Source organism: Dipodomys merriami, unplaced genomic scaffold, assembly GCF_024711535.1.
Source record: "Dipodomys merriami isolate MVZ:Mamm:240054 unplaced genomic scaffold, mDipMer1.0.p SCAF_64, whole genome shotgun sequence".
NCBI lineage: Eukaryota > Metazoa > Chordata > Mammalia > Rodentia > Heteromyidae > Dipodomys > Dipodomys merriami.
In genome coordinates this window covers 3302046-3313876 of record NW_027206224.1, presented here as the reverse complement: position 1 = coordinate 3313876, position 11831 = coordinate 3302046, and the positions used below count along the sequence as shown (strand labels likewise).

General features: G+C 54.4%; 2 protein-coding genes across 4 annotated transcripts; both read left to right on the top strand.

The window, feature by feature from the left end:
- The first annotated feature begins 303 nt into the window (after positions 1–303).
- On the top strand, positions 304–5549 carry LOC138815328 (heat shock factor protein 4-like). Of its 2 annotated transcripts, none has more exons than XM_070004671.1 (13): positions 304–450; positions 990–1098; positions 1185–1312; positions 1423–1547; positions 1821–1896; positions 2073–2137; positions 2599–2701; positions 2950–3077; positions 3201–3428; positions 4521–4626; positions 4723–4788; positions 4936–5005; positions 5255–5549. In XM_070004671.1, exons 1-13 carry the CDS (start codon positions 328–330, stop codon positions 5404–5406), a joined length of 1479 nt encoding a protein of 492 aa, XP_069860772.1. In that variant the 5' UTR covers positions 304–327; the 3' UTR covers positions 5407–5549. The 2 variants fall into 2 exon arrangements, with proteins under 2 accessions (XP_069860772.1, XP_069860773.1); XM_070004672.1 differs by having other exon boundaries at positions 2936–3077; positions 3305–3428.
- Positions 5550–6177: 628 nt separating this feature from the next.
- Positions 6178–10987, top strand: LOC138815327 (nucleolar protein 3-like). Of its 2 annotated transcripts, XM_070004670.1 has the most exons (5): positions 6178–6313; positions 9304–9434; positions 9807–10109; positions 10262–10591; positions 10681–10987. In XM_070004670.1, exons 3-5 carry the CDS (start codon positions 9815–9817, stop codon positions 10686–10688), a joined length of 633 nt encoding a protein of 210 aa, XP_069860771.1. In that variant the 5' UTR covers positions 6178–6313; positions 9304–9434; positions 9807–9814; the 3' UTR covers positions 10689–10987. The 2 variants fall into 2 exon arrangements, with proteins under 2 accessions (XP_069860771.1, XP_069860770.1); XM_070004669.1 differs by lacking the exon at positions 9304–9434.
- The last annotated feature ends 844 nt before the right edge of the window (positions 10988–11831 follow it).

Here is an 11831-nt window from a genome sequence, read left to right as displayed (position 1 = left end):
CACCTCCAGGACTCTTCCAGCCCACGCTCAGACGATTTCTCTCCAAGAGAAGTACAAAGACTGAGAAGAGTTGAGACTCGAACCCAGGTTTCCCTCCGCACCCTATCCCTTTACACTACCCTGCGATCCTGCCAGCTCTTTCTGTTTGCTGGTGCCTCCGCGGCTGTCCGAGCCCCGCCCCGAAAGTTCGCACGTGGCCCCCGCCTGACCCGGCGCCTGGGGGCGGAGTAGGGCAGGGCGGGGCGGTCGGCAAACGCAGCACTTTCGCGGCTTTGACGATCCCGCAACGGCCGGACTGGAGCGCTGAGGGGGCCCCGAGACTGCGCGATGCAGGAAGCGCCCGCGGCGCTGCCCACGGAGCCAGGCCCCAGCCCCGTGCCTGCCTTCCTCGGCAAGCTATGGGCGCTGGTGGGAGACCCAGGCACCGACCACCTGATCCGCTGGAGCCCGGTGAGGGCTGGGGCCCCTTAACTTCCCCAGTGTTGCTTCGGGAATCTCTCCACGTTAAGTAGTGAGCGTCCATGTCCACCCAACCCCCACTTGGGACTGGGCTCGATTCAGCCGTCCAGGGTAATTCATCTTGGGAGGGGGGGTGGGGTGCGGTGAGGATGAAGTTACTTCCTTCTGGGGCCCAGGAAGGGTCCTGGAAACCCCAAACCCGAGGAACCAATGTAATTTAGTTTCAGCCCCATCCCTTCCTGATGGGAAAACAAATCTGGAGGAGGGACGGACTGGCTCTGGCTCACGTCGCGAGTCTAGGACCACTAGTCCAGTCCGAGGTAGAGCCCAGGTTGGCTGCTTCTGTTTCTTAGAACCAAGTCTGGGTCGGGCTACAGAGAGGGACTCGCGGGGATCGCCCCCAGACTAGGCCTCAGGCCCCTCAGAGGGAGTGCGCGCGCGTTCGCGCCAGGGCGCTGGCCGCCACTTAGCAGGTCTTGATCTTCACCTGCACCATGCGTGGCGTGCGTGCGGGGCGTCATTATCCATAGAGCGGAACCAGCTTCCTCGTGAGCGATCAGAGCCGCTTCGCCAAAGAAGTGCTACCCCAGTATTTCAAGCACAGCAACATGGCCAGTTTTGTGCGCCAACTCAACATGTGTGAGTTCCTCGGGCCGGTGGGAAGCGGGCTTGAGTATGTTGGTGCAAAAGATGGGGCGACTCAAACCCCATGCCCCATTCTCCAGATGGTTTTCGGAAGGTCGTGAGCATCGAGCAGGGTGGCCTACTCAGGCCAGAGCGTGATCATGTAGAGTTCCAGCACCCGAGCTTCGTGCGTGGCCGTGAGCAGCTCCTGGAGCGCGTGCGCCGCAAGGTGGGGACTGCAAGCAAAGGAAAGACTAAACTCCAAACCCCAAGTGGGGTGTTAGGACTAGGTGCCCCGCTCCAACTGCTCTCACCCCAACTGGCGCCTCCCACCTTCAGGTTCCTGCTTTGCGGGGTGAAGACAGTCGCTGGCGCCCCGAAGACTTCGGCAGGCTGCTAAGCGAGGTGCAGGCTTTTCGAGGAGCGCAGGAGAGCACCGAGGCGCGGCTGCGGGAGCTCAGGCAGTGCGGGGGAATGGGGAACGCGCGCGGCGGGGGGGGGGGGGGTCTGGGTAATGAAATACTCATCAGCAGTGGTTTCTGGGAAGCCCCTTTCTATCTTGGGCCTTTGTGCCCCTATTCCGACAAATGGGCACGGCCATGGAATTCTAGTCTCCACAGGATGGAGTGACCATCAGGGGGGCTGCGTGGTTCCCTGGCCTCCCCAATTTATGGAACATGGTGATCCCATGAACTCTCAGGTGCCTCTGCACTCCCCAACCCTTTCCCCCCATCCAGGCAAAATGAGATCTTGTGGCGAGAGGTAGTGACACTGCGACAGATCCATGGACAGCAGCAACGGGTTATTGGCAAGGTGCTCCTCTCCCCCATTCCACTTCCCTCTCTCATTCTGGCCCATTCTTTCCCTCCACCCAGTCCTCTCCCGTCTGTTTACCTGCCCTCCTGCAAACTTACCTGGTACTGCCCCCACTAGGGTAGGGGTAGGGGTGAGGGCGGGATGTAGGAATTAACCCTTTGCTTTCTCCCCAGTTGATCCAGTGCCTCTTTGGGCCACTCCAGGCAGGACCCAGTAGTGCTGGAACCAAGAGGAAGCTGTGAGTGACAAAAATCAGGGAGGCTCACCTCTGTTTCCCACTTCAACAATCTCCCCAGAGAACCCCTAGCAAAGACCCCTTCTTCAGAAACTCCTTCACTGGAAATTCTCCTTCCTCACCCTGTTTTCTTTCTCTCCCCACAACTCTGCCATCCATTACCCCATTCTGGATCTTCCTATTGGGGGCCCTCACCCTCAAATTCCTATCCTCACCCCAAAACATAGCAACAGAGGACTTGAGGCTCTGACAATGCTCCCTCCTCCCCCTCTCTACCCTCCAAAGGGCCCCCATCTCTGGGGGAGCCCCTTATACTCCAGCATGTGACTGATGCCCTGGCAACAGGCCGCAGCTCTGCTGACTTGGCTGCTGGGGCCTGAGGGAGGGCGGGAGAGAGGTACAGGCTGAGGGGCATGGGGACTGATCCTGCTCACCCCTGCCTGAGTCCCTGTCACCCCACACAGGTCCCTGATGTTGGATGAAGGGAGCTCATGTCCAGCACCTGCCAAATTCAATGCCTGCCCCCTACCTGGTACCCTCCTGCAGGATCCTTACTTTACTCAGTCGGTAAGTTTTTCTTCTCCCTCCCCCACCCCAGGGCACAGCTGGGATTATGGGGAGCTTGTTTCTTTTGCCCATTCTCCCCAAAGAAGATGGAAGCCAGCCTTCCCACTAGCCAGACTTAGGCTCCCCAGAATGAACAGAGCCTCTTCCTCAATCCCTATCCTGTAGAAGTGCTCCAGCTGGATGATGGTTAGGTTCTGGCTCTCCCTGTGCCTGGAGGTCAAGGGCTGGGCCTAGCCTTCTACTTACAGCCCCTCCCAGAGACTACCTTGGGCCTTAGCCCTCACAGGGCCAGAGGGCCCATCATCTCTGACATCCCAGAAGACTCTCCATCCCCCGAAGGGCCCAGGCTTTCTCCCTCCTCCAGTGGTGGCAGGAGGTAAGGGGGACCACGGGATTCCCTGAGGAGCTTGTGGGGGGAGGGGAGGGCCTAGCAGCCCAGATGGCTGTAGGGGTGGAGAGGTCAGTGCCAGGGTCTGGTTGAAGCTTTTCTCCCGTACAGGGAGAAGGGCCTGGCACTGCTCAAAGAAGAGCCGGCCAGTCCAGGGGGGGATGGCGAGGCCGGGCTGGCCCTAGCCCCAAACGAGTGTGACTTCTGCGTGACAGCCCCCCCACAATTGCCTGTGGCTGTGGTGCAGGCCATCCTGGAAGGGAAAGGGAGCTTCAGCCCTGAGGGGCCCAGGAGTGCCCAACAGCCTGAACCAAAGGACCCCAGGGAGGTAACTGACAGGTGAGCAGAGCTCCTCCCATTCCCCCCCCCTTTTTTTTGCCAGTCCTGGGGCTTGAACTCAGGGCCTGGGCACTGTCCCTGAGCTTCTTTTCAGAGCCCATTTTTGGTGGTGAGCTCTGTGGGCCACTTTTGCAAACCGGTCATCACTCTGGCCCATGAAATGCCTTTGTTCTTTGGTGGCTAAGGAGGACCATTGGACACTTGATTCTGCGACACTTACCTACCTTATTTCTCAGAATTTGCTCCAAAGAACACCTACATTAGAATCCCCTGCAGAGCAGAACTTCTCACTCAGGTCACTTAGTACCTCTATAGATTCAAGTGGGCTGGGAAAGCAGCTTGCCTTGCATGCATGAGGCCCTGGGTTCCATTCCTCAGCACCACATAAGCAGAAAAAGCCAGAAGTTACGCTGTGGCTCAAATGGTAGAGCACTAGCCTTGAGCTGAAGAGCTGAGGGATAGTGCCCAGGCCCAGAGTTCAGGCCTTAGGACTGACAAAAAAACTCAAGCTAGGGCCCCAGTGGCTCATGCCTATAAACCTAGCTACTCAGAAGGCTGACACCTGTAGGATCAAGGTTCAAAGCCAGCCAGAAAAATATGAGGGACTCCACCTATCTCCAATTAGCAAAAAGCCAAGCTGGAGGTGTGGCTCAATTAGTAGAGCACCATTGATGAACAAGCAAGGAAGCTGGAATGAGAACTTGACACCCTGAGTTCAAGTTCTGGTATTGGTGCGCATACACAAGACCCCACTGAAGAAGAATTATAAATAGAGTGAATATTATCAAAGTATATTATGTGCATGTATGGAAATGCAATGATGAAACCCCCTATATATAATTTAATATACACTAAAAAAAATAACAAACACTAGTATTTACACTTGCATAGTGAAGGCTCCCAGACCTAGTTTTCCACGTAGGAAGAAAAGGCACTCTCTAGATGCCCCATTGTGTGTGTGTGTGTGGGGGGGGGTAGGATCCACTTTTAGCATTTAGATAGTGAGGTACTTAAATGCCAATACATCTGGGTTCCTGGAGAACCTACTAGGGCATGAGTACTGCAGGCCAATAGCAGGTTCTTTGTGCACAGGGGAGTTCTGGGCCTAGAGCAGGGAAATCGGAGCCCAGAGAATCTGCTTCCTCCAATGCTGCTTCGGCCTGCCCCGGAAAGCGTGGAGCCTGTAGTACCCCTGGATGTGAGTACCCCTCTGGCAAGGGCAGGGGCGTGGGACATGGTGGGGTCCAGCTGTCTGTGCAACCTGAGGGCACCAATGACCTGGAGCTCTCCCCAGGTGTTGGGCCCCAGCCTCCAAGGACGAGAATGGACACTGATGGACTTGGACATGGAACTCGCCCTGGTAAGATGGAAGGAGGACTCTGTTCCTTTGGTCTGTGGTGGTTCTCAGGGAGCCAGAGCCAGGTCTGAGAATTGCCCTAATGATTCCCCAGTTCTCCTCAGCCACTGGGCTTCCTCCCCAGTTGCTTGCCATGGTTCTCCTATGCAGATGCAGCCCTTGGTTCCAGAGAGGGGTGAGGCTGAGCTGGCAGACAAGGGGTTGAATTCTCCAGGTGCAGGTAATGGTGATGGGGACTTAGAACCTGGAAGGAAGCCATGACTGGGCTGAGCTACCCTGATTGGATGGGTTGGGCAGCTTGAGTTTTGCTGGGGAAATCCTCTGTATCCACCCATCTCCTCACTGTTGGATGTGGGTTGGAGATAGTTAAGATGTTTCATCCTGAGTGAAAAAGGGCAGGGCTTTCCTCCCTGAAGAAAGGAGGGGAGAGGCTTCTTCTCTAGACTGAGCGCAGCCTCACCTCTCCTAGGAAAGGATTCTACTCTGGGAGCCCCACTCCTGCTGGATGTCCAGATGGATTTGGGAGGTGCAGCCCTCTCCGTGCCAGGGGCTTTAGCCATTTATAATGCTCCTGAGAGCCGGGCCTCCTACCTGGGGCCAGGGACCAGTTCATCCCCATGAAATCTGTACACCTCTAAAATGGCCTGGCTGAGGAACCAGCCTGCAACAGCACACCCGTTTAGGCTTACTGGCGCCCCCTGCAGGGGTGACCAATTCCCTACTGATTGTCCACCTCTCTCCACTACCCCCAGCAACCCCCTCACATAAACTGCATTTTTTTTTTCTGTTTCTAGTCTCGTCTTTTATATCGACCAGAGAGCACATATCATGGCTGGGGGGGGGGGGGGCAACTTGGCGTTTTTGGTCCAAACAACAAACGCGTCCAGATCCGGGGCTTTCATGAAGAATCTCCAGGGGTTGTTGAATTAGCTCATTATAAGGGCACTTGCCTAGCAAGTGCAAGGCCCTGAATTCGTTGCTCAGCCCGTGCAAGGAAGGGATGCCTTCAGAGCCACATGTAGTTCTGCTGTATGTGCACCCTGGGCATCTCGGTCCCCTAAAAGTCATCTGTGACAGGCAGAGAGGACAGAGAGCACAAATGAAAAAGCGCCTGGGAATTTGGCAGACCTAGAGTTGACGCTGGACACGTGGGACCATGAGCCTAACTGTCCCCCCAACCTAGTCCACGTGCGCCCTGGTAGGAAAGGGAAAACCGATCTGTGCCGGTCCCCAGCCAGCTGCCCTGTTCCCAGCGCCCAAGAAGCACGCCCCCCTCTCCCCCCTCCCCCGCCGCCCCCCATTCCCGGCAGCCCTGGCCGCCCCGCCCCTTCGCAGCTGCTGCACCGGTCCCCACCCCGCCCGGCCCTTTCTGCACTGTCATCTCCTGCCCGGCGTAGGCTCCACCCGAGCGCCTGGGGCCTCTCCAAACGCTCCGGATCGTGACTCCCTCTCCGTGCTGCAGAGGCAGGGGAGGGAAGGGAGACTGAGCCTGCGACCCGCGCCTCACCAGCAGCAGCCGCGCTCTCAGGTCTGTGGGCCCCACCCTTCCGCAGCTCCCAAGCTCTGGGACTGGGTGGAGGGGAGGTCAGCATACCCTTTGCAGTCGCACATGCGCAATGCTACCAGAGGCCCACGACCCTCAACTCCCCCACGACAAACCTCATGCTTAAACTGGGGTCCTGGGCCAAACTGTTTTGCGCTTTGCTATCTAGCGCTCCCAAGAAGCATCTGGGCTTGTCCTTTGAACTGGGGGCAGCGCTGTTACTTCAGTATTCACCTTAGAGCTATGAGAACTTCCATGGGAGGGCTCAGTCCAGCCTAGGTCTTTGCTTCCCCCCCCCCCCCCCCCCCCGGCAGGACAAATGGCAAGACTTGGGGTAATGGAGGAGTCAGCTGATATGAAAACAACTTAGGATTCAGGGAAAAAGAAGAGACCAATCCAGTCTGCACCTTCCCTCTCTGGCCACAGAAGAGGACCTTGTCTCCTTTCCCTTCCAATGCCCCATAATAGAGGATGCTTTCCCTTTCTGAGCCTTATATTAGGGAAAGTCTTTGGAAGCCTCAGTGAGGAGAGCAACAAATCATACCCCAATGAATTGTCAAAGTCACTATATTAAGGGCGGAATGGAATGGAAAGAAGTCAGTGGTACTCAGAAGGACTGGTACAGGAGATAAGGTGAGAAGCAGGAGCTGATTGGAAGTCACTCCTCACAGACACGAAGGAAATGGGGGGCACAGGTGGTTTTGCTTTTTGCTCAGTGGACTGGGACTGACATTGATCTGAGAGGGTGGAGGGGGAACCTTTGGGTATGAAATGGCCAGGAGAAAGTATGACATGAGGGTGCACTGGGAGAGAGACACACAGGCAACGTCGGGGCTACCACCCAATGGATCAGGAAAAGAGGTAGAGGAGGGACTTTAGCAGCTTGGACATTAAAGGAATCTAGAAAGATGCCATGTGACCAAAAGCTAAGGCAAAGGGAATGGACAGAGGTTGTGCATAGCCTGACACCTGAAATAACCTCATTTATTTTTATTTTTTAAATTTCAATTTTATTTGGATTCAAGATCTTGCACTTACTAAGTGGGCACTCTACTGCTGAGCCACACCTCTAGACCTTTTTTGCACTGGTCATTTTTGAGATAAAGTCTAGCTTCCTGCCCAAACCTTCTCCTGAACAGTGATCTGCCTATCTCTCCTTCCCGTGAAGCTAGTATGACAGGCATGTGCCAGCCCATCTGGCTATTGGTAGAGAAGGATCTCAAGAACTATCTTTTTTTGCCCAGGCTTGCCTTAACCTGCCACTTCCCTATCTTTTCCTTTCAAGGAAAGGATATAGGAAAAGGATATAGGATTATGGTATGAGCCACTGAACCCTGGCTTGACATTGCTTCTTTTCTTCCTTCCTTCCTTCCTTCCTTCCTTCCTTCCTTCCTTTCTTTCTTTCTTTCTTTCTCTCTCTCTCTCTCTCTCTTTCTTTCTTTCTTTTTTTTTTTTTGGGGGGGGAGTCACTCCTGAGGCATAAACTCTGGGTCTGGGTGCTATCCCTGAGCTCCTGTTGCTCAAGGAGAGCACTCTACCACTTGAGCAACAGCATCACTTCCAGCTTTTTCCTGTAATTTAATTGGGGATAAGAGTCTCAGAGATTTTCCTGCCCAGTCTAGCTTGGAACCACAATCCTCAGTCTCCTGAGTAGCTAGGATTATAAGCATGAGCCACTGGTGCCCGGTTCTGACATTGTGTCTTCATGCCAGGCACCTTATTGCCTAAGCTAGCCCACCAAAGGGAATAGTGCTTAGTTGGTAATAAATGGATAATTCAAATTGATTTCTACCTACTTCCTCCTTTTTTTTTCATGGGCTTAACCTCTAGGCCTGGGCACTGTCCCTGCGTTCTTCAGCTCAAGGTTAGCATTCTACCACGTGAGCCACAGTACCATTTCTGGTTTTCTGTTGGTTAATTGGAGATAAGTCTCACAGACTTTCCTGCCCAGGCTGGCTTTGAACCGCAATTCTTAGATCTGAGCCTTCTGAATAACTAGGATTACAGGCATGAGCTACCAGTACCAGGCTCTACTACCTACTTTCTACTACTGTTTAGTAGAGACAGAACCAAAATGAGAGACTCGTAAAAGGAAAACAAGTTCAGCAAGCATTTGTTGAGGCTTTCATGAGGTAGGCCCCGGGTATTTCTTTCTTTTTCTTTTTTTTTTTTTGTTGGTCGTGGGGCTTGAACTCTGGGCCTGGGCACTGTCTTTGTACTCTTCAGCTCAAGGCGAGCGCTCTACCGCTTGAGCCACAGCACCACTTCCGGTTTTCCAGCGGTTTATTGGAGATGAGTCTCACAAACTTTCCTGCCCAGGCTGGCTTTGAACCGAGATCCTCAGATCTCAGCCTCCTGAGTAGCTAGGATTACAGGCGTGAGCCACGGGCGCCTGGCTGGCCCTGGGTATTTCAAGATGAAGTATGAAATGACTTGAGTTTTTCCACCATCAGCCAGGAGACAGTTTAGTCTCTGGTGATGTCAGGAGGATTCAGGTATCCTGACTCAGGTGCAAAGGACCCAGGAAAGGCCATGAGACTACATTGGGTTTGCAACATGCGGTAGTAAGGATGCAGGGACTGGGCCTGTCCTAGAAAGTTAGATTTCAAGGTCAGAAGACCTTGAAGGTGAGAAGAGATGCAGGAGGTTCTGGGCATTTTGTGCTCTGGGTCAGAGAGAAGGAGAGGAGAGGTTACAGAAGCTTTGATGATGAGTTCCCCAGGGTACAGACAAGAGGTAAAAGGTTAGACTAAGTGAGGGATATTCTGTAAACTAGAAGGAACTTGACATAAAACTGTAACCTCAGAATCACTCCTAGTTCCTTTTATTTCCACTCCAGTACTGGAGTTTGCATGTGTTAGGCAGGTACAGGATCATGTACTTGCTACGCAGGCACTCTACCACTTGAACCACACATTCAGTATCACATTATTCTTGTTAATTGGCGATGTTGTCTCTCGGACCTTTTTACTTAGGCTGGCTTCAAACTGTGATCATGTAGATTTCAGCCTGCAGAAGGGATCTTGGAGGAAGGGTTGACACTTCAATATTAAGGAGGAGGACCTGAGATGTGAAGTGACCAAGAAAAACAGCGTGACATGAGGGAGTGAGCTACCTGGTGTCCTGCTCCAACCCGGGGTTCTGCCTTTTTTGGGGGGCCCGGGGGAGGAAGCAGGTTGGGGGAAAGAGGAAATTGGTTTGGATAAACTGGGTCTGAACTGGTGGCTACTGGGATCTGCCGGTTACTGGGGTTCGGGAGAGAGGTCCTCACCTGTCAAAGACAGGAAGAGGAGCCTGAAGAGACTGGACAGAAGAGGAGGGAGGACAAGGAGATCTGTACTGCCGTCTCCACGTGGGGTTCTGCGGAGCCCTCTGGCTGCTGGGGTAGAAGTGAATTTAGATCATAGCTGCTGGGTGATCAGGGCCCTGGGGTGAGGGAGCCCCAGCCCCACGGCTCCTCTACACCTCTCCCATGCAGCCGCAAGGATGGGCAACGCACAGGAGCGGCCTTCGGAGACCATCGACCGCGAGCGGAAACGCCTGGTAGAGACGTTGCAAGCGGACTCCGGGCTGCTGCTGGATGCACTGGTAGCGCGGGGAGTGCTCACCGGGCCCGAGTACGAGGCGCTGGATGCACTGCCTGACGCCGAGCGCCGGGTGCGCCGCCTGCTGCTGCTGGTGCAGAGCAAGGGCGAGGCCGCCTGCCAGGAGCTGCTGCGTTGTGCCCAGCATGCTGTGCGCGCGCCGGATCCGGCCTGGGACTGGCAGCACGTGGGCCCCGGTGAGTGTGAAGGGGTGGGGCCTTGTCAGTGCAAGGGCGTAGCCTGTGGGCGGAGCTATGACTATATGGTGGGCGGAGTCGGGTCTAGCCAAGTGGTAAGGTGTGCGCAGGACCTTTCGACCAGTAAATTGAGATACCTCCATCCACTCCAGGCTACCGGGACCGCAGCTATGACCCTCCCTGCCCAGGCCACTGGACACCAGAGGCACCCAGTTCGGGGACCACATGTCCTGGACTGCCCAGAGCTTCAGATCACTACGAGGATGGGGGTCCAGAGGGCTCAGAGGCAGTACAATCCGGAACTCCAGAGGAACCAGAACCAAACTTGGAAGCTGAGGCCTCTGACAGTACTGAGCCCGAGCCAGAACCCCAAATGGATCCGGAACCAGAACCAGAGCCTGAATTGGAGCCAGAGCCGGATCCAGAGCCTGATCCAGAGCCCGAGCCAGGGCCTGAGCCTGAGGAGGGAGACGGGTCCGAAGGTGTGAGGCCACCCAGATCTCTTTCAGGGTTTGACTTGGGAAATGGAGAGCAGGCTCTGGTCCATTAACCATATCCTCTTTTTCTCTAGATTCCTGAAGGCCAGAGTGCTGACCTAGTGTTTTCCCATTAAGCCCAAGCCTGATAAGACCTGGAGCCCAGCAGAGCTGGATGTAATACCACCAAGGCTCCATCGAGCCTGTTGGAAGTGAATAAACTCCAGAGGATAAGCCTGGACCTGGGCTTCCCACGAGTCTGGCTGTTTTCACAGAACTGAGGGTGGAGGGGGGGGTATCTGTGAGCCTACTGACCCTGACAGATCTATGCCCCACCTTCTCCCACCAAGTTTACAGTTACATTCCAGCCTCAATAAATTGCCCAAGCTTTGTCCTTGGAGATGCCAGATCTAGGCCGCTAGTTGGATGAGGGCCTGACTACTGGGCCTCACCAGCCCACTCCATGGTGTAGAGAATAGGGGAGACTATTGTTCACTTAGGGTCCTGAGAAATGAAATAACTTGGAAAGACCTTGAGGACACAGAGACCACACACATCATTACAATTGCTGTTTTAATTGATTTCTCTCCCTGAGAGCTCAGGGAGGGTTCTAACTAGCCACTGGCACACACAAGGCATTCTGTACATTTCCATTGACTAAGAACTTCCCAGCTGTGGTTTCCCAGTTCTACATAGGACAAGCCTATAGTAGGAGTGGGACTGACCAACTTTACACGGCTGAGTCTGCAGTGAAACTGGAAGCAACAACCAGCTCTGTACCTCTCCTGGTCCAAGAAGGGCTCAGGATTTAACAAACCCTAGGGGCCTGCCTTATAGGCTTGATTGTAGCTGCTCACAGACTAGCCCAACTTCTGCCAGAGACAAGCTGTGAGAGCATGAGACAGAAACATCAGAAACTGGTGGGGTGAGTGGGAACAGGGCCAGGTGAGCTCTTAGGCTAGACTCACAAGGCCTGACACCCAGTGATACGTATCTCTGTGTGTATGTAATGAGAGTGGGGCTTAGACTAATTGGAACCTTCCAGGAGTGGCCTATCCCTTCCAACCTCAGGAAGCAGAGCACATAAATATGGATATATACATGACCAGTGAGAGAAGCAAAATGCTGAAAGCAAGCCCCAGACCAGCTGGGTCGCTACTACCAGAACCCCTGCCCTTCGAGGCTGTATACAAGCCAGGACCTCAGGCACAAGCAATAACCCTACTCCCAACCTCCACTAAGACCC